A 23,402-nucleotide genomic window follows, 5' to 3' on the forward strand; every position below is an offset into this window, starting at 1 on the left:
TGTGATTTATGTGATCATTTGCATACATTTTCTTTTCAAATTATCGCAGGCTTCTAAATATTGTGATTTTGGTTTTATACACTACATTCCTTGTAAAAAATCTTCAAAACAGTTTTGTGACCATTTATGAGCTAAGCCTGAAAAACACAATCAGGTAGAAAATATAAAGCAAAAAATACATGGGAAAGAAGCTGAAAACCTATTTCCTGACTGGAATGGCAGGTTTTGAATTCATGAGGGACTTTTCCTCCCATGATAACTTCAGTTCAGTTGTTCTGTATGTAACGTAACAGATAAGAGACAGACCATGGCCTATCAGAAGGCATTGCTGTTCTGCTCCTGAAATACACAAGCATAGCAGAGAAGAGCATCTGAAAGGAAAACTGGTTACCCAGGGTATGGCTCACAAATTCTAGGGGGACTGTGTGTATTTTCATCACCTAAATATTCTGCTTCATCTATGCTTCACACCACAACTTAGTTTAGGAAATTATATTCATTGAATGAATCCCTTCTAATTAGAAATTCATGAACCTCTTCACAGTTTTTGCCACAGGAGCTGTGTCCATTTGAATCATAAATTTAAACACTCCTCTGCAGATCCTGAGACAGGATTAATCTCACTGTGCAGACAAGAACTATGCAAAATGAGACCCAGATGAATGCTGGGAAAATTCAGTGACATAATCAGTAATTTACAAATAATTTTATGAAACCATTTCAGCAGGTGTAATTAAAGCACCTACAGCTGAAAATTTCTGAGACAATTCTGCCAGCCTTTTTCCAAATGTTTTCTCTCTTTGCTCTGAACACGCACTACACGTTCTAGTGTAGCTTCTGAAATGATCAAACAAAGCTGTATCTGAAAGACAGACAGAGCACTGAAGGCCTGTGTTTTGATTTCAAAGCATTCTGCCCTGGTGTCCTCCACCACACACTGTATTTCAGCTTCTGTAGAAGTCCCGGAGAAGACAAAGGGAAGCCACTGTGCAGAGACAGTGTAGGTATGCAGATGTGTAATGGAAATCACCTACATGTCACTAACTATGGGCTACAGGTCAGAATAAAGAAATAAAACAGACCTATTCCTATGTCAACCACATCAGCAAGTGTTTGAGAGAACTAAACAAATCAGTGAGCTTCCAGTAGTACAGATTAGTAAAGTCGCATTTTCAGTCTCAAACCATAACCTCTGGACCATCCTCTTAGCTGTTACAGTGAACAGAGAAGGTTTTCTGCTCCATTACTCTTGCATGTTAGAGCCAGAGCCGACACATGCAAAATGATAACATCCTGCAGCAGAAGCAAAACTCTGATCAAGGAAATGAGTTATTCAGGAGGGATGGCATGAAAAAAAAAAAAGATATTAAAAAAAATAAATACCTCTACATATGAAGCAACAGTCCGAGTGTCTTAGTGCCACATAGAGAAGTGCAGACATAGGTAAACACTTAGCTTAACTACTGATGAAATGCAGCTTCAGAGAGAACACACTGTTACAGCATATCTGCTTCTAGTGTTAGGGAGGGAAGAAAAATCATGCCTCTCAGCTTGACGCAAATGCTGGAATCTATTGAACTTAACATATCACTGGGGGAAGTGTTTGACGCTCTCCCCTTTGCCAGCAGTGAAAACAGAAGGGTATTTTTTCATCCATCTCAAATAACCTCCATTCAACACTAAGGCTAGGAGCCACAGGGGCTGAAAAACATTCTACAATGATTTTGAAAAACATAATTCATTAGCAATTACAGAGAAACTGCAGCTTTTGTAAAGCCTGTAACAATAACAAGTGAGGTAGTGCTAACTCATAAATCCACTTGTAACAAACAGAAGCAGAATCTAGCGAAATTACAGCACAAACACAAAAAAACCCCTAACAGCAATGGGCTTCAGAGAAAGAAAAGTCAATACAGAAACACAGCATTCTGCAGTAGGGAAATCAAATACCTTCTGATCAATTTTCCAAACAAGATGAAGGAAGCTCCGAACTATGGTAGCTGCCTTTGTACTAAAAACATATTAATGTAAAGGCACATGAATGCAACCAGGACACAGCAGGTCTTAGATTGATGCATTTTACACCCGCTACTCAAATGGTAAAAGAGTGAAGTCCTCTTGTGCCTCTGTACTAGAACTCTTGCTGGTATTAACAGGATGAGCAAGACCTGCCATCTTTGCCTAAAAATCCTTACATCTGTCAGCATTGGCCAAAAAGAGCCAAAAAGAACTTTTGTGAAATAACGATGGAAGATATGGGTTTCCAGGGAGGACTTTAGGATAGTTTTTTGCATCAGGAAGAGCTGGAATGTTTCAGAGGAATGAAAAAAACCCTAAACAAACCATATCAAGAAGGCTTATATGTGAAGACAAAGAGGGCTCAGGATGTGACACAGACAAGGGAGGCACGAGATAAAGCCCAACTAGACATTGTCCAAGTGGGGCCCTTCTTGTGCAGGAGCTGACAACGGACCTGGGGAAGAGTCACCACTTCCTCCAGAGAGATGGTTTTGTCCTATGTGAAAAGGACACAAGGAAGAGAGAAAATAAATGAATAAACAAACAAGCAAACAACAGTCTGTTTCAGGGTACTTTGCGGTAGGAACAGTCTGGCCAGCCAAGTACAGATTCCTTGCCCAGGTGCCGGCCCTTTGGCAAGGATGGCTATGGCAGCATGCTGATACCTTGGCCTCAGCTACTCCCGAACCAATACCCTTAAATAGTGAGGAAAGCAGCACCTCTGAGAGCCACATGGCCCCACCACCATCCTGCACCCTGCTTTTCTGTAATTGCAGGGTCAGGAATTTAGAGTGGTTTTGAAGTTTTGAAGCACTCAGCGATGCAGCTCCTTGCCTTGAAAGCCATGGCAGAATATGTTAAACCTCTCTCTGAAAATCAGTGGTCCTGATTTGTTCCTATGTGCTCTTCAAGACACTTTTCAGATCTTACCAATTCTTCATTTTCATGCACACAAAGCTGTATAATATTTTTATTATTTGCCATTTTCTCAATTTCTCTTCAGCATTTTGAAGAACAACAAGAGATGTATTCTGGTTTTGAAAAGTGGCAAGGAAAGAGAAGGGGAAGCTCAGGTTAAGACCAATGCCTCCAAGAGAACATCTACAGGTGTGCTATAAATTCTTTCAGACGTACCACGGAAGCGTAGGCTAACACAGGTCCGCTGTCATATTTGTATACATACTATACCTGTGCACCTACACACCGATATTCATGTCTCCAACACATGCAATTTCAGATGATCTATACTGCAAATGAATGGAGGCTTTTGTGCTGACTTAATCAATACACTCAACGCTCAGGGATTCTTGTGAAATGAGTTGTTGTTGTAATACTGATGACTTTTTCTGCAAGTACACCCCCTTTCACATCATCATTTACTGTGATAGCTAACAATTTAAAAACTATGTTTTGTTCCCTTTATGTTGTATCAAACAATAAGTTACCAATGAATTATTGAGAAGACCTGTAGCAGAAAACAGAAACTACAGTTGACTTTGAGATACTAAGGCCTTAAAAACCCTGGTAAAATTAAGGAGGAGGTAAATGAAAAGAAAGCTCTACTCATTAAGAAATCCACAAAGGTTTTTTTGTATTCCACAGATGCATGGAGTACCAGCAATGAAGTCCCTCATTTCAGGGGGAAAAAAAAAGACAAAATTTTGCATTAATTTCATTCTGGGAAAGCAAGCGATTTGCTTGACTTCACTAAAAAGGAGACATCTAACAAAATTATAAAGGCTATCTAATGGGAAGCAATGGGTATTTTAGTTTAAAACTTCCCCTCGCTTTTTAATTTTTTTTTTTATAATTTATGTTGAACAATAACCTGAAGGGCATTTTGTGTCAGAAACTTCCATCATAGAGTCACTGTAATGCACAGTAAAATTGGACAGTTCTCTCCATTTCTTTTGCTTGAGACACCTCAAAGCAAAACTCAAAAACACATGAAAGACATCCGACTCTAGTGGGCAAAACCAAAATTCAGAACTCAAGAGCATCATGGGCAGTGGAAGAAACACAACAATTCACGAGAAATCTGGCACCGCCCTTTGTTTCTACAACTGTTACTCTCTAGGCTGCCTGTGGCTGCTGTCAGGCCATGCTCTACAGAGCTCCTGACTTCCTCTTGGCTTCACATGCCTCTGGGAAAACTTGCACATACATCCAAGTTCCCAATTTTAAAAAGTCTGTATGTAAAAAGGTTCATATACATGCTCTGTGGTTTTTTTTAAACATGAAATCAAACCTTTCAGAACAGAACTAAATCCCTTATTTAATTCCAGAAAATGGAATTAAGACTTTCTCACATTCAGCACAGAATTTCTGAAAGTTTTAGTGCTACTGCTCAGAAAATGGATGTAACTTTCAACCTTTTAGAGAAGTGAAAGAATCCAGTAAAAAACCCCAACAAACAAACAAAACTAAAAACCTAAACAACACAAATAAACCACACCAACCCCACCAGGAAAAAGAGGCAACAGAGTCATGTAACAGAACTGAGCTGAGCCAGGACCTGAGCCACATTATCCCACATCCCTGGCAAGCAGTCTTATCATGAGGCTCTGCCCACACACAAGTTTACTGGTTTTCTCATCCTTCCATGAAGAAATTTAAACAGCCTACTGTTACATCCTTTTGTGCAATAATAATTATGTCAAAACTTTAAACATTTGGGCAAAATTGATTCTTGCTTTCCAGCTCACAGTAACTGTACCTCTTTTTTCCTCTTTCAGAGTTTAAAAACATCAACAGCTGCCAGCTCAAAAAAAGCAGACATCCTGAACACAGGTCTTTGTTGGCAGTTAGCCTTACAGCCCAAGCTTTCAAGCCATCCATTCTCTGTGGTTTAGACTAGGTAGGCACCTTCTGCTGGTTTGCCCTGTCAGTTTACTGTTTTTAATTCAGCTTAGTTCCTGATTAGTGACTTCTGTGTTCATTATTTCATGAGAATACTGCAGTCGAAAAGTTGTAACAACATTAGATATGTTGTATATTTCACAAGTTATAAATATGGAGGGTTGGTGGGGTCTGACCCCCATTTCAGCCACTCTGACAAAGGAAAGAGCAGGAATACAAACAAGGAAAGGTTTTGAAAAAAAAATTTCTATCAGACAAACTTGTGTCAGCATACTGGGAACTGACTCTCTGATACCATTTTTCTATTACAATAAACTCATTCTGAAGAAACAGTTTATATCAGGATTCTTTTTAAGAAGGCTCTTGAAGCAGGGAAAAAACTGCTCATACTGGGGGGAAGTTTTCATATAGATATATATTTCTAGAATATGACTTTTATAACAATTCAAAAAGCAGAATAAATGTTTAACTTGAAATCAAACTGGTTCTGTTTACTATGCAGATATGTGAAACCGAACACCTGAAAATTAAGACTGATACTATGAATTCATTTCCTAGAGCTGGACACTGAACTGGTCACTCTCAACCTGCATAAATGCACTCCAGGAATGTGAGGGGGTGAGGGGAAAGACGCAAGGTTGATAGTTGGATGCTACCTTCAAAGTCTCCTAGAAAGTGAGAAATTAATTTCTTGAACAAGAGAACTGAAAACAAATTAATGCAAAAAAGGATTAGCCCACAAATTGCTAGTCTGTACTTACATATCCTTCCTGCTATAAAAACTGCCTTTGGCAAAAAAACCCCAAATTTTAAATTAGCCGTTCTCGCTTTACCTTTCAAATTGAAGCCTACATTTGATGGATACTTTGGGCCAGAACATTACTTAAGTCATCACTGATCACCACATGATGATTATCATCAAACTGAATTTCAAATCAACTCCGATGCATTCTTTAGCCTCAAAGTCAACATGGAAGATTATTCCCATCATAGGGGGAAATTATTATTGAATGCCATTATACTATCTGGCACTGTTCTGTGCATTTACATAGATGATACACAGCACCCCTGTTTGAGAATATCAAGAAGTAATTATTGCCTACTACACATTCATGATAAAAATCTTTACCTACGCAAGTACTGATAGAAATATTATTCATTTTCTATTTACATTAAAGTAAGACTGGGCTAAAAACTCATATGCCATAGATGGAGTAGTTAACAGGAACAGCCCCAATGGGTGGTGCAGCAAATGGAAGCCCTGCTCTATGGGATTACTGCTGCAACCAGTTTTGCTTTGAAGGATAATGGTGCAACAGTGACATCTCCAATCAGCACAACTGCTGGTAAGGGGTTAAATTAAAGGCTTCAATCATGCCATTAACAGCTCCCGCTGTTGGGCCAGGCTCCAGCCCAGCTTTGGAGCTCCAGCCAATTTTTGCAAAGCTCAGCTGTTCTGCTGAGAAAGCACAAGTGGACTCCTGCCACATGATCAGCACTTGCGGTAGAAGGTAGATTTTGCCCTGGCACACAGGCCAGACAGAAGAAAAGTGCTTAATACAGGTTTCAGCAATTCTTAAATTTAAAGGGCAACAAATCTGAATTCTGAGGATGTGTGAAGCAGCTCTAAGATGCTCCTCCTTTTCCTTTTTTCAAAGCAGAAGGCTTCTCCATAAGAGAAGCAGTACGAGTAAGAACACTCCCCCCAAGAGCCACAGCAGCCTCCTGGTGAGATCAGGCTTGTGCAGTCCCTGGGGGTGACTGCTGCTCTTTCCAGCCCAGGGGCATCACAGGATCGCACAGGATGGGGATGCACAGTTTTGCTTTGCCCGGTTGTGTTTTTACACAACATGTGATTATTCCATCACAGACTGAGAGAGGGTCTTTTCCAAACAAAAGACCAGTTGTTGAATGATGAACAAACTTAGTACCAAGAATGTCTGCAGAGAAAAAAATAATCATGATACTGTTATGTCCTGCTTACAGACAAAGCATTTGAACCTCAGCAAACATCCATCCTTCAGTAATCACAGATAACTCAGACCCAAAAAATCTGCAAAGAAAGCTGCCACCACTACTCCAAGCAAATCATCTGCAATCATTATCCACAGCTGTTCACTGGAGAATTAAGAGTGCTAAAGTAAAGCATTCTCTTGTGTAACATTTTCTCCTTACTTATTCCTGAAGTAGCAACTACAGTAGGTTTCTCCCCAAGTTCCACTTGAAACTTCAGCCTTTTTCTCCAAGAGACTATGAGTCACACTTGACTTTAAAATGGATACACAGAACTGGCCTTGCAAAAACGAAGCTCAAGTGCAGGGCAGACTTGCACTCCAAGAGCCACCCACAGTTCTTCAGTGATGCAGTGCATACAAGTAGCACATGCACTTCATTCCAGTAAAGCCTGTGCAGTTTTGCGCTCCCTCACGCACCTTCTTATTCCCCCTATCCACTAAGGGCCAAGTTTTACTATTAAAGGAGTATTGCAGTCACAGGTAATCAAATTATGGCATTAAAAACACTGGCATGCATTGCTTTGAACTTTTGTAACTTGTCTTTCAAACACACATGAAGTGAAACAGAGGCCTCAGGAATCAATAATAACTTTTGTTCGGAGGTCCATTCAAAACCCAGCCCCTTTGTTAACAGCACTAAACAGCTTATGCAGGCAATCTGGGAGCACAAGCGTTGGTCACAATTTACAGGGATGTCCTGATAAATTAGGTAAAACTAGCATGTTAAGTGAGTATACCTCATCTGTACTGCTTCTGATTCTGTCCACCATCCCACTGTGGGAAAGTGAGCTAATGGCTATGTGGGGTCTAATTGTCAGCTGGGATTAAACCATGACGGTACTTTTTGGAGCCCAGCGTGGATCTTGCAGGGTTCAAGATAACAACAGATTTGACTGGAACGTGCTAGACTGAATTTATAGCTGTAATTGCTGATTAGCTATTAATTGGTAGGTGCTTGTAATGAGCCTTGCTTGCCTGACTGTATATTAGTCTACGCTCATTAGTGGCTGGTTTTTGCTTCCTGTGCATGCTGTGCTGCTTATCACCTTACTGTGCTGTGCCTGGGCACATTCTGATAACAGCAGTGGTGACGCGCCTGGGCTGACATGTCTGTGCTGATGGACTGGACTGGCTGCAACTCCAGTGTGAACTCAAAGGGACCGTGACCTGTGGATGAGTCCATGTGGGAGCAGCTAAATCTTGAAGCATCTGTAGCTGTGGTTACGTCTGTGCCTCAGTAGGAATACTTCTGAAGGGGTGGTGGTCCAAGGATAAGTCCCTGACAGAGCAGATAGATCTTGAAGCATTAGTGGGTGTGGCTAAATCCATGCTGGAGCATCTGAAAGTGTGTGGCCATGGATAAGCCCACAACAGAGCAGGTATTCCCCTGGAGGGACTCCAGCCATGGGTAAGATCGTGATAGAGCAGGTTTATTTCTGAAGGGACTGTGGCTGTGGGTAAGGCCACACTGGAGCAGGGACACCTCAAAGCAGCTGTGACTGTGGCTAAGACTGTGCCACAGCAGCAATACCCCTAAAGTGACTGTGGCTCATAGATAAAGGCTCCACTTTGAGAAGGTATAGGCGTAAGGGACTGCAGTCTGTGAATAAGTAGGAGCAATGGAAGGAGTTCACTGCAATGTTCAATGCTGTAGTCTGGCTCAAAGGGACAAGGGGCAGAGATTGTAATGGATATAGCTTTAAATCACTGTAAGCCATTATTTGAGTTGCATGTTAAAATAACGACTATAGCAGGAACCACATAAAGTAGTGGAGGACAAGTCTTACAAAAAGCAGTTCAAATGCAGCAGCAAACTGATCTGAACTGGCTTTGATGCCCAGTAATTCCACACAACACACCACCTCTCCTGTCCTGAGCAAACTCAGTAAGATATTTATGGACATTGTACAGGGGAGGTTCCACAGGCTAGGAGAATAATATCTGTGTATTGCATCAAAGGACAGAAAGGGGGTGGCAGTTAATGAGGAAGTGTTGGATAGCGTGGCACTGAGTATGGCATAGATGATATGGAATAAGGAGTGAAGAAAGTGCTAGTTTTGGCTGGAGTAGAGTTAATTTTCTTCACAGTGGCTAGTATGAGGCTCTCTTTTTGATTTGTGCTTGAGACAGTGTTGATAATTAGAATAGTTTTGGTATTGCTGAGCAGTGCTTACATGGAGTCAAGGTCTTTTCTGCCTCTCAGCCAACCCCTCCAGCAAGTAGACTTGGAATGCACAAGAAACTGGAAAGGAACACAACAGGGATAGCTGACCCCAACTGATCCAAGGGATAGTCCATACCATGTGGCATCATGTTGAACACATGCTGATGGGAAAAGGAAGGAAGGGAGGACACCTGGAGTGATGGCATTTGTCTTCCAAGTCACAGTTACATATGATGGAGCCTTGCCTTCATGGGCCACAGGAAGCAGTGAATGAATTCCATGTTTTACTTTGCTTCTGCACACAGCTTATGCTCTACTCATTAAACTGTCTTTATCTCAACCAATGAGTTCTTTTACTTTTAGTTTTCTGATTGTCTCCCCCCATCTTACCAGGGGTAGGAGAGTGAGTGAGGAGATGTGTTCAGCTTAGTTGCCAGTAGGGGTTAAACCATACCGTGAAGGTCAGTCAGAGCAAGCAAGCTCCACATTAAGCCCAGATGATTTACGGACAATATAAAGGCCATCTCTTACTGTCATGCTACAGAAACTTGGGGCTTCTTCAGAACTCCTACGTCATATAACTAATTCTTCCTAATAATCTTCTAAAAAGCTGTGTACATTGAACAGAAACAGACCAAAACCGACCTACCAGAAAGAGAAATTACAGACGATGACATAGCAAGCACAAAGACTAGAAGTGACAAAGAAAATGTTGGCAGTTGGGAAACATGTAGTGAGAGAAAGAGAGCAGTAGAGGTACTCAGTAATCCTCAAGATAAGAAGTGTTGTGCCAGACCTCATCTTGGAGATAGATAAAACACCTGGAATAAAGTACTATCAGCAAAACCATTAAAAAGCCCAACCAATTGCACAAAACCCTCAAAGAGAAAGGCATTAGCAAAGGTACAAAGAAACATAAAACTCATAAACATCTACTAAATTAGACCCACAAGTCCAGAAACCTTGATGCCTCTTAACACTGCCATATTGCTACAAGCGATAACAACTCTCAATTACAATCTAAACCAAATGGCAGTCAAAGCTTTAGACAGGAAAAAGCTATTGAAGTCAAACCATTTCAGTTTATAATTTGCTGCTAAGAACTTTCAGCTCTGCTTTGTCATTGCTGGCACTCCCATGGAGTAAGCACACTGTGAGCTGCCTGCCTGCCTGCAACAGGCATAGTTTGCTGCAGGAAGAGAGCATGCTCAGTCTTGTCTCCTCTTCCCTCCAACGTATGTAAATTACTCATGCAAAACTCGATGAACAAATGACCAAACGCCCCGTCTTTGCAAATGTCTTTGTGTAAGTATTATGACTCAGTTTGGTGGTAGGTACTCCAACTAAATTAATTTACCGTGGTAAGGAAAATCTGAGTGAAGTAAAACTTAAGCTGTACGAACACCTGGAAGAGTTTCTAAATGCCTGGGTTTTTGCAGCCAAGACCTGCTTGTTTGGGCAGGTGCTGCCACTGTTATGGGAGTGTCCACGGTACAAATTCCTCCACTCAACTGTCTTCAGCAGGGAAAGCTGCCCAGGCTTCTTGGAAACAAATCTGCTCTAATCACGACAGCAACTAAATGCCTTGACTAGAAGTTTCATTTTTTTTTCTTCTCACACCCCCCTTGGTACCTTAGGGGCTTTTTTCCAGGTTATGGCCCTAACAGGTTTTAGTTACAAAAAGGGTGATGTAGGCTCTCAGCAGTGCATAAACCATATAATTTAAAGTTTTTATGGTTTCAGATCCAGTTCTAACACAAACTTCTCCTCAACAATATTGTCTCTTATTCAAGGTTATGTGCAGTCTGTGGATAAGTGCATGCCAATGCATTTTCAATTACACAAGATTTTGTTAAAAAACAAGTGAAATAATACATTAGTAAACGTAGCTGACACTACAGAACAATCTCTCATATGCTACACTATACTTTCACATACATGAGCACATCCCTTTAAATCTAAAAGGTATTAAATCAAGTGTATTGCAACATGCAATGTCTATAAATGTCTACTCATGTCTATAAAGAAAAGAGGGGTTTATGCACTTCCACTGATTTTCAAATCAGAAAGAGACACACTGCAGTTCATCAGCATCAACTTTTATTCCCTGTCTTTCTCATCTGCTCTTCATTTAGCTTAATCTACGATCATTCTTATATATATTTTTAATATAATATTTCAGAGAAATTGAGGGGTTAGGATAGCAAAGTATTTAAGCACATGCCTGGCAACAGTACTAGTATTTTTAGGCTTTGGTGTGTTTTTGCATGCTTTACTGGATGGAGTCCCGATCACACAGGACAGAGTACAAGCTGTAAGAGAAGTTTTTCATTGTATGGGATTGCAGTTCCTATAGAAAATGCAGCTTTCACATTTCATAGTGTGTAAGCCGCAGTTTCCATACAACTACCCAAGCCTTTAGAGGACAGAAATATCTTTTTAAATTTGGAAAAAGAGTAAATCACTTGCTGTCCAAGCATATCCAGAGGCCACTCTTCATCAGTAAGTGGAAACTGGTCAGTGAGGGCTCCAGCAATGATAGGGAGATTACCTGAAGCCTGCTTCATTATTCAACGTTCCTTATAAATGCCTGCAAATCCTCACACCCAGGTATACTCCTTACACATTGAAATTCTGTGAGGGTTCCTATGACTACAAAAGTGGATTTAACAGAATTGCTTAGATGTCAAAGATCTACTGGTACTTTGCACTTCTGAAAGTAAGCTCCAAATCTTAACGAAATTGTAATGCCAAAGTCTGATTAATTTCTGATTTGAAACAATGCTTCTGCCTTGTGTTTTCCTGTCCTTGACATGTACTCAATTCTAGCTTCATGAAAACAACATATGGCAAACATACATGCTATCACAGAGCCTGTTTTCATATCACATGTAGCTCACTACAACTTTTAAAATGCCAAAATTTAAGCTTAAGTAAGGTGACAGTATTGATTTGATGTGATCTTTATACTGTTTAAAGAGTAACTAAATTGTCTCTCAGATGTCATCTTGAATTAGACACTATTAATTACATAAACTCAATTATTGGCCTTTTATATTAACAGTTTTGTTTCCTCACACCTTCACTACACTTCAGATCTAATTAAGAACCAACTTTTAACAGCACAACATTTCACATCGAATGGATTCTCACAACTCTTCTGCAGCTGTTCCCCCTTGAAAAGGCCTTGAAACGCCTGCAAGGATTCAAAATGCTGCTGCTGTTGTTTAGGTATTAAAATGTGAGGTTATCTCAGTAGATCACTCCCGCTCCAGTCCCTTTGCTGGCTATGCAAGATATCTGCTGTAAAAACTGTTCTTCATGGCCTCTGCCTGTTTGCCACTAAATTAATCTGTTTTCTTTGCACGTCCTTGGCTTCTCTAGCACTGGCAAATGCTCATCTTTTACACCATTCCTTTCTATCACTTCAAGTCTCAGTGTTAGAGGACAAAACCACATTTTGAAATTTACTGAAAAAAGAAACTGATCAAAATTAAAAACGAATGAACTGTTTGCTTCACTATCTTGAAAATCAGTTTCTTGGTATCTATAAATATGATTATAATCATTATTTTAAAAATAATGGAACTGTTTTGGCTAGTACTCCATGTAAAATAGGAAGAGTTAGAAAAAGACCACTGCAGTTTTATAGGCTGGCATGCAAGTCTAATTTGAGCCCATTTCCCTTTCCAGTAACATCTCCCATCTCTCTAATTCCAGGTACACTACAAGGCCATAAATTTTGATGTTCTCCATACCACAAAAAGGGAAAGTAAAAGCCTTCAAAGAGGAAAAAAGTTTCCTCCAGAGTTTTCTTTTGCATATTTTGCACCTTGTATTGCCTCAAGTGAAATATTTGCTTTTTAGAGCTGTTTTTAATACACAGTGTCCTAGTCTCTGTGGGACCTGCTCCCAAAGGATTTTTCCACAGCTACACACTTAAGAGACATGATTTATGTGGTGACCAAGAAAAACACAATGCACTGCATTATTCTCAGGAAAAGAAAAACCCAAACCTACTCAGTCTTAAGACTATACCTCCCACCAATACAGCCACTGGGTTCAAATATAGCCACTGCTTTGAATTCTCTCAATAGTACTGCTCAAGATCAGATCAGCACCTCAACTGGTAAAACTGGAAAAAATCATGGTGTGATGTCAGAAAAGAATGCAGCCCAAAGCCCAAACACAGAGGAAACTGCTTCAGAAGATGGTGTTTCTTGGGAGGAAAATCAGCGCAGTGCTGATGTGTCTAAATTAGACTTGACGTTACTCAGACTCCTGTGATCTTTCAAGGGACAGCAAGGCTTTTGCCACTTCTGGCAATAAACTAGATCAATGCAGTGCTACGTGATTCAGAGTTCATCCAGTAAACCCATAAAGAAAAAAAGTTATTCTTTGTTACTTTCCTATGCTCTGGCTGCAAACATTCTGAACAAGGCTCTCCAGGACTTAGAAGTCTGAATGACCCAGGATATCACATCACAAAAAGCGAAAAGCAACTATTACTAATGCCTGTTCTGCCCTGAACTACCAAAAACATTCATAACATGCTTCCTACAACACCCAAGACAAGAAGGAGAATTGTCTGCTACGAAGATAAAAACAGTGTGGAGAACCCAAACGAAAAACCCAAACCCATCACTAACACAGTACAGAAACTAAAGTGTTTCCCCTCTCATCTTCTATGAATGGCATTCCCAAAACAGCAAGAAGGATATCTAATGAGGTGATCCTCTGAGAAAGTAACACAAAACACTCTGATTGTCTCCCATTCAGTATTAGACAAATCTCCCTCCATATTCTTAGAGGGATGTGTATCCAGTGTTTCTGACTGCGTATTTTTATTAGACAGACTAGATAAAGATTAGACCTGATCACTAAAGGCAGGGGTAGCCATCTCGAGGGGTCCAAGAAAGAGACAACACAGACAGAAAGGAGCTATTTTACAAATAGTCTTTGTGAAAGCAAATTTGGCAAAGGTCCCAGTAAACAGATAAAGTCTAGTTGAGTAGGTTAAATAGTTCACGCTGCCGTATGTAATTGCATGGCTACTGTTAGGTGCTTAATTTTTAGAGTAATAACCATTTTTAAAAAATAAATGGAGGGAAGATGAGGAACAGAAGAGTATAACTGCTTTTTTAATGACAATCCATTTCCCTCAAAACTCATTTTTCTCAATTTGCCTTGCTTTATTAAAAGTGTGTGTGTGCCAAGTTGAGATAACATCTCTTACTGTTATAATTTTTAATCTCTGCAGCAATTCATGTTTGCTCTTTGTGAACTCTAGCTCTGATTCTGAATACACACTCAGGAGCAGCCCTGCAGACTTCATGGACTGTGACTATACTTCAAACACATAAAAAAGCCCAACTGCATAATCTAACTTAATTTTCATCCTCAAGCTTCCTTTGTTTTGAAAGAAACATTTAGTAATTTTGCTCTGAAAGCAGACTTTGAGGAGAATGCATCAGCAGTTAGCACTGTGCCCCTAATTAAACCAACGTATTTATGGTCTCCATAAATTCCCTCTGTAGCCATAATGTAACACTTCTATATGCCAATTTCCCAGTATACGCAAATGTTTTCATATTATCACCACTGCCTTGCTGACTGTTTAAGATAAGGCCCTCATCTAGCATTGCAAAGGAGACTTAGGCTCTGTCATGCATTAATGAGAAATGGGAAACATCCACAGAGAGCCTTCAGCTCATCCAGAAAATCTCTCCTGACTGCACAAAAATATTACCTTTTGTAGATCAATTAAAGGGACAGCATCATGAATATACTTCTTTTTCTCCTTAGGACCCAGCATCTCTTAAACAAACATCCTTAATTTTTGCTGCAACTCATTCAAATGAGAATTTATGTTTCTTTGGTGATTGCTGCTTTCTACACTTGGAGAGCCTTTCACATGTATCTGAATGAATGTCCTGAAATTTTCATCAAGTTCAGAGAATGAACGTTGCTATATTCAGTACTTACAAACTTAATTTATTTTCTTGTAATTTTGAGAAAATTTATCTTGGTAAATGAAAATCTAGAAATGGTCCACAGCCAACTGTCAAGAAAATGGGGAAACCACAAGCAGCAGAACATCCTGCATGCCAAACACCAGGAAAAACCCACTTGCTGTGTTTTTTCTTAGTGTTGCTAAAGAGGCATTTTTGTCATTAGTCACAGGCTTGATCCACACACAATTAAGAAAATGAACTCTGTTAATAGATGCCAGATCAAACTCAAATATTTCCAACAAATTAATGTCTGTATACTTCTGTTTAACCATCTGTAGAATGTATATTTTAGCATACACCTTTGTGCAACACACAGATGCAAATCATATGTAACAGTAATGTCTGCCTACGCAGCAATACCACGGCACAAGGAAAGCAACTCCTATACAGTCTGTCTTCCTCAGAGCAGTCATAATCCACTACCTTAAAATGTGTTTTCAGAAAGAGATGTCATGATGACGATGAAGAACCGAAGGTAAATTACACTACATGTCCTTACACTTCTAAAATGATTTTTTACAGGCAAATCAAACAAGCACCACAGAAGTCTCCCTTCCTGCATGGGTTTTAAACTTCTTCTGATGAAGAGTGGTATTTTCCATAGAAAAGGAAGGGGGGCGTTGGTGGGGAAACATGAAAGTAATTTCAGCAGGACTTTGTGAACAGGGTACTATTTCATATTAATAAAAAACAGATCATAAAACAGTCTTTGAACTAAGAAAGTGGTAGACAATATAATAAAAACTATATTAAATATATAAATATATATAAACATATATCATTTATATTCATATATATAGATATATAAAAACCATATTGAAACAATAGAGTCTTTCTCATCAGAAGAGATGTTCAGGATATTGGTTTTGAAACAATGAAAAATAAATCAGGATTTTAAAATGCAGTTCTGTAGAATAACAGAATGTCTGACAATGGGAAACAAGTTACACAAATAATTTTGTTTCACAAAGCAATTACATAAACTTAAATCTGTGCAATATAGTTTGTAATTTGATTTCAAAGTCATCAGGCACAGGAAGAATGCAACTGTGTTTAGTTAGCTCAGGAAAATTTCAAAGTATATACAAAATAGCGGGTATTAATATTACATAAAATTGAGAAAAAACAATAAACACTTAATTTTACAGCTCGGTTGTATGGAAAAGAAGGTTGGATAGCAGTTGTGTTACAGCCTGAGTTGACTGCTTGATTTTCTTTACTGTACCAAGCAATAAATAAGGCCTTCTGGGTTCAAGATCAAGTAATTAGTTATTAAATTTATGGAAGGCACCACTACAGAAATCAATAAACAGTGACTAAAGAAGCCATTACGAATAAAACAACTTCATAATACTGGTCACTCCACTTGAGAGGATGGCAAAATTTTCTACATAGTAAGTAAATACCAAATCAATCTATGGAATATAATTTCCATTGAATAAACTATTTAATATTTTGCACATGACCTCTGTGTTGAGACAGGCTAAGTTCTCTCCCATTTTTTTTTGCAAGGTCACATGTAAATACAGGGGGTTCTCTGGACCCTCCACTGTCACTCTTACTTACAGACTGACCCTGTTCTGCAAATATCTACAGTGGCATGTGCTTTTCAGGAGGAGTTGAACAAAAAAATATCTACATCAATTAAGACATAATGGGATTGCTCAATTAAAAAGACACCCTAGAACCTTGCCTAATTTATGCCAAATTTAGTGCAGTCTATTTAAATATATATGTATATATTGGCTCATGTATACATATTAGATCAATAAATATATGCTTGATCTCTCCTGAAAGAGCAAAAAGGTGCAATGACGAGACTGTTGTCTGCTTCTATTACCAAGCAGCACAGGGCTGGAAGGTGCTGTCATTACTCATTACAGAGACAAAGGTTGTTTTCATATAAGGCTCCATTCCAGAGGAACAAACACGTCAATTCACCTCCACTGCTAGGGAAATAACTGATGAAAAAGCAGGTTATTCTGGCCTAATGTTTGGAAATCAGATGCTATGCAACATGGAGATCTGAAAGGTACTGCATTTAAACACAATTACCCAAACAAATGGATCCAGGGTGGGGAACATCTGGAGAGCTAACAGGTTGATAGAAAAGGACATAGGGATTACTGTGAATCATAAACTAAGCATGAGCCTTAGTGCCATGCTGTTGTGTAAAGAACCACCACTGTATTACAAATACTATGAACACTAAAATAGTTTGCCTAGGGAGACAGTGGAATTAACATGCTGGGACAGTTTTAAAGACAGGTCTGATCAACATCTGTCAAGCATGATAAGAACAGCTGAATCTGTCTCGGGGCAAAGGATGCACCAGGTGATTTCTCAAAATTACAAAATGAAGCCAAGGTAAATTCCATGAAACACAATAGTATTTAAAAATAAAATAGGTTTGGTAATCCACCTTCAACCACAACAAAAAAACCCAGATATTGCTATACCTGTGTTTCACTTCTGGTTTATACATTTCACACACAACTACAAAAAGAATTTCCACTCCTCCTTTTGCAATAACTGGCAACTTTATCCCAGAGCAGGTGTTGCAACCCTTATCTGGTGTGGTTAAAATGCAGACTGCTTATGTCTATGGCAATGTCTAATCCAAATCTGCAAGTAGAGAAGTTAAATACACAGCTTAACTTTTCCTTTATTTTGTATTTCAAGGGACATTTTACACTTGCATCACCCTCAACTCATGAGTCTTTAAGGGAATGTTTTTGCACAGATTTCTTATCTTTTATATTGTTCCATTGCTATTCTGCAGAAGTAGCAAAGCTGGTTTCACAAAATCACTCCTCTCCACAAAGTAACAACACCCAACTCAGGGAGGCAAGTATAAGAAAGAATAAGGAATATGGAAGGGTGGAAAAAAGGCAGGGTGTAGGAGGCAGTCAAGGAAAAGAGAAAATGAAGCATGTGGGACAAAATGAATAGAGTACTGAAGAGAGAAAAAATTATGAAGCTTTGAAAAGATGCATGGGTGGAGTGAAATGAGAAAGGCAGGACGGTATAGGGTGAGTTGCTAAGGGACAGGATGGAAGAGGAACATGGTAAGGACTAGTAAGAAGAACAGCCTAGAAAATAAACATAGTGTCATGGGATGAAAACTATTACAAAAAAAAAGATGGAGGCTCCTCCTCTAAATCTACTGTAACAAGGCAGCACAGAGGCACTATCTGAACTATCACCGAGGGCTAGACATGATTATTAGAGAACAATGCAGCTTCCTCAGGTATTTTATCCTTCATCTGCTCTGGGAAAGAGGGTGACAAATCCAGCATTAGTAATCAAAACCTTTCATCTGGCACTTAGCTTTTCTGTAACAGAGGTGAAAATAAAAGTCTTATGTTCTAACAGAGATATAAAACCCACTAGAACATTATAGATGCCTTACATGTGATAATAATCCATAACATTCTCCATTTTGAACATATCTTGCCACTCAACATAACTGCAGCTGAGTTGATTTGAAGCTGTTGGTAACAGAGGGGATACCAAGATTGATACACTTCTGTTTCAAGAAACTTTTTTTCTCTCCTTTGGTGAGATTTGGTGTTAGGTGTTAAGTGAAAAAAACTGGAGTGTCATCTCTCTCCCATCAAAGAGATGAGACAAAACATAGTTCACTTGTATAGTTCCATTTTGGTTGGGTTTGGGCTATGAATAATGATGGATTCTATGTGCTATGGGGTCAGCATTTCTGAGTTATGTAACATTTGTTAAAGCACTGCCATTGCAGAAGACACGTTCATTTAGAAAAGGAATTAGATTAACACTGCCATCAAATTTTTAGGATTTACTAATTGACAAAATATCTCTCCCTGCAAGTAAATGAAGTTGACAACTTTCAATGTGTTGCTCAGGTAAGAGAGATCAACTACAGGGAATTGCATTAGCAGTAGAAATCAGAATGGCCTTGTCTAATGTATAAGATTAAATTCAGATAATTTTTTTTTTTAAGAAGAAAATTGTTAGGCCTTAGGTCATGGCAAACTGTTGTGATCTCTTACAGAAAATATTCCTGTTTTCAAGTCTGACAGAGGGTGAAAAAGGACTGTGTTCATAAAATGATAAAGAAAAATGGGTATAAAAAAATACACAAGCAAACACATCCCAGAAATTACAAAATAAAAATAAAAAAATCAAGACTTCTAGTTTTTTAAGAGGCCATAACTTTATAAGTAGAGATTTAAAAAGTGCTGTAATAGTCTCTAATGAAAGCTTTCATACTTGAAGAGCCAGTACTGTGCAACTAGAAATATCCTTGCAAAGGAATCACATCAAAATATCTCAATGATAATGATAAAACACGCTTCAGTGCTATGAAGACCCCAAGATTCAATAGAGAAGAATTAAAGAAGCCATTTATGTCAAAGGCTGAAAGGAAACACAACAAGTAATCTGCTATAAGCCCAATGGTGATGTCTTGCCCTAACTATACCTCTTTTACTGTCAACAAAAGCTACTATTGAATACTGCTTGTTTTAGAAATTTAAATAGTTTCAATCAGAAGAATCTCAATGCATCACTACTAAGAAGAGAAGATCAATTGTGTCTGCACTATTTAGAGAAAACAATAATATTTCCTGTTCCATGTAGCATGGACACAGAAGCTAACACAAAGAGTGTTTCCCACCATACTTCGCTATGCTTCCCATGAAAGTGACTTTTGGCAAAATGCCCATCTCCTTTAACTTCATTACAGACCTTAGATGTTTGAAATCACTCACTCAGATAAAACATCTTCCTGCTTTCTTCTGCATTTGCTTCCTGAACTATGGTCAGGAAGGTATTTCTATTTTTGTAATTTTTAAGAGTAAAAGAAATGCATTAAGGACACAAATTCAAGGGATACTCATGTCCTTCCGCTGTTCCAAATGAAGCTATATTACAAGAAATACCTTCTGTATTCTTAGGTTTTCACTGAACTTCTGCAGTTTATTTTTTTAAGTTAATAGTTCTAATTCCTACTGTCATTTTGCGAAGCTGGACTAAGATATGGCTAACTTCAATTTTATTCTTTTGCCCAGAGGTGTTTTCAGGTGTACAAAACACTCTATGAAGAAAATGTTCAATCTTTCCACGACTTTCTTTTTCTGTTCTTTCATTTCTCTTTTCTCATTAGTTTCATCCTGGAGCTTGCAAATTTTCAGAGCAACCTATTATAGTGACAATCAGAGCCTTGACTGTGGCTTACCATTTCTCCTGCAATACCTATAACAAAAAGGTCAAAACTGCTATTCAATATCTTCTACTTTGAGAGGAGATTTTTAATCTCCTTGTGCCTCATCAAATCGAGCCTGGCCAGTGACCATAACAGATTCACAGAAAAAGAGTATGTCGATGAGTGATGGTGTTTCTGGCAAGCTGGGGCAGCCATTCTAGCTCTAAGTCTTTACAGAATTGAAACTTTTTTTTGTGCCTTAAAGTGACCAGTTGTGCTACATTAATGGTTTTAGTCATTACTTATTATCACAAAATATGTTACACTGTCACAGTATCCTGGCCAATGCAGACAGTTCAGGGCTCGCATAAGCACAAATAGCTTGCTGCCTTGGGGCATTTTTCCCACTTTGCAGCCATCAGAGTGTTATCACCTGCTTTTCTTCACTTCAGCTTGGTTTTCTACTGACCCTACTCACTGAACTTTCCACCATTTCACTCCTCACCCTTGCAAGCAAGCAATGACTAAATTTCCTTCTTTCCTCTTCTTCCACTTGGCAAACGCAGCGAGAGGTCCCACCTCCTGGGGCACCTGGTCCAGACAGTCTTGGATTCCTTACCTCATCCTCCTTGCCCCAAAGTTTAGGCTCCTTCCTTCAGCACACCTCACCTCCTGTGATTTCATAGTCTAAATATCCCAACAAAACCCACAAGAGTGAAAAAGTTGAATAGGAAGCTCCAAAAAGCAAGTCCAACTACCAAAATTTACACTCACCTTTCTTTCTTCCTAACCTCCTTTACTCCTTTCAGACTAAAACTTCAGGGAGAAAAATTCATGGCTACTTAGCTTCTATAAAAACTGCTTACCTTAGCCAAACTGTACACTGAAAAGAATGTATTTAATTTGTTTTTCTACATGTTTTTAACAACATGTGTTCCATGTCTAATTACGCCTTGTCATTCAGTCATGGAAAGCTTTATGAGATATTTCATATTTCCATGTTACCAAATAAAAGTGTAAAGTTGATGCAATTCACGGTGGTTTTTTCCATTTTCACTGTTTAATGAAATTCTGAAGAACATTACCATTTCTTAACAAATTAGGATGATTGCTACTAGACATCTGTATGTTTCAAGAGCAAAAGTGTAAGTTTGTGGGTACCACCTACAATTCAATAGCCAGAACAAAACTAATCCACTAAGGCTAAACACAACTCATTCAAAGGAGGAAAAACAAATAAAGCTTCCAAGTCCCCCAAAATGCTCATCCAGTGTAGTATTAAGCTAAGTTCTAGTCTTGCTGTTAACTTGGGAGGCTACTCATAAATAAAGAGATCAAGGGAGATAATTCATCTGCTATTGTCTATCCTACAAACAAAATGTTATCCAAACTAGTTATGGAGTCAAAAATAGTAATCAAGAAAAATAAACTTAAATTTTGCTAGAGAGTCAGCAGCTTAGTTCTCTTTAAGAGTATCATTCCATTGTGAAGTAACCCAAACAGGAAAAATAATTAAAAATAAATATAATTATATTTTTATTTAGTTTATACACAAATGTATAAAATAAACATTTTAAAAAAGGAATCAGAAAGACATAGGGCTGAGATTCATATTCCTACTCCACTCCTGTTGAATCATGTTTAAAATATTTAAATTTTTGAACCCGCAAGTGAAGAAGAAAAGATTCACCCACTTTGTGAAGATACCTACCTGTAAGATGAGCTGCTGGTATTCCCATTGCTGCACCAGAAATTGTTTATATATGTTAACAGAGTTGATCAACAGATAAGGTTAAGACAGAATATTAAATCGCAGAGCATTTTGCTTCAAGATAGGAGATAAGAGTTCAAGTTTCCTCAGGCAGACGGAAGAACCAAACTTGGGTTTTCTACACCACTGAATCAAACCACCACCTCCTACTACCTCGCACACCATGCTCTTCATTTCTCATGCTTTCCCACAGGTGTTCAAAATTAAATACTTAGTTTGGGGTTTAACAAAAGAGCAATTTTTTCAGCCTTCACCAACTGACATTATGCCAGTGAAACTTATGCACTGTTGAAGAAATCAGTCTCCACCACAGTGCCTCTGCATTTATATTATCCCTGCTATACATCACAAAATCATTTAAAGTAGAGATAGGATAGCAGGAAGAAGAGATGGCTGGCAACCAGTTACTGACCAGTAGCGCTACACTCTTCACCAGACCTCCATAATCCAGAAGAAAACAGGACGGTTCTCTGCAAGATGCTAGATCAGGAACTCTGTAATAGCCTGGCAGAGTTTTAAGACAGATCTGAATTTTGGTTTTCAGAAGTGTGGTCTAGTGGACTGGACTTGAAGCTCAAACCGCAAGTCACCCAGAGTGTCCATCACTGTGTACTGCTTCACTGGCTCCTGTGGCCAGTATTTGTTTGCAGCGACACCGGGGTACACCAGGACTAATGCCACTGTCTGTTATTAAGTTGTTCTGAACTTACTATAAATTTCATGCTACTCTGTTGCAAATTTAGCTACAGAGGAGGAATTAGGGAATTACATAGGTGAATCTTCATCAGCAGCTGAATCTCAGGGAGGTGAGGCCTAAATAAGGATAATGGTACTAAAATTACCAAATCAAAGGACACAATAAAGGCTAATTAATGTTTTTAAAGAGTTTTGAGGGTGGAAAGTGCTACACAAAGAAGAAATAAAACTATATTGTTAGCTTCTGTGTAGGCTAGCAAACAAAGGCTCAATTACGCAGCTTAGTTAACCACATGAACCAAATACAGCTACTGTGATGACTGAGTTCCTTCTTACTTCTCATTTCTGTGACTTGCAGCACCTGTCATATGCTCCAAAACTTTAAACTTTCTCTCTTCTGTCAAAATGGACTTCAGCTACGGCTTAATCTCCTCTGGGCTACCAGAACAGGTCTGTGGATGTATCAAGACAGAAAGCTGACAGGAGCATGAAACATGAGCCCCTGCGAAGTGAACATGCGATGGACTTCTTTCCAACACCATTTATCAGCCTAATTAGTCTTAAAGGAAGCTTCCAAATTCTGATTTTTCTTTTGCTAGCTTTTTTTAATCTTCCTGATTTATCTGGATGGCTTGTGAATAAAGCCTTCTATAATGAAAATCTTGTCTATTTTTCCACATCT

General features: G+C 38.8%; 1 protein-coding gene across 11 annotated transcripts in view; it reads right to left on the reverse strand.

The window, feature by feature from the left end:
• Positions 1-23,402, reverse strand: part of LOC113942742 (SAM and SH3 domain-containing protein 1-like) — a 542,445-nt gene that overhangs the window by 65,985 nt on the left and 453,058 nt on the right. The window contains exon 1 of one of the 11 annotated variants that reach the window (XM_027633811.1): positions 2,739-2,756. The exons of the other annotated variants lie outside the window; for them this stretch is intronic. Coding sequence (XP_027489612.1) covers positions 2,739-2,753 — 15 coding nt within the window. The 5' untranslated portion in view covers positions 2,754-2,756. Of the gene's footprint in view, positions 1-2,738; positions 2,757-23,402 lie in introns of those variants that run through there. 11 annotated transcript variants of the gene reach the window in all.

The sequence above is a fragment of the Corapipo altera genome, unplaced genomic scaffold (genome assembly GCF_003945725.1).
Source record: "Corapipo altera isolate COAL_440 unplaced genomic scaffold, ASM394572v1 2b, whole genome shotgun sequence".
NCBI lineage: Eukaryota > Metazoa > Chordata > Aves > Passeriformes > Pipridae > Corapipo > Corapipo altera.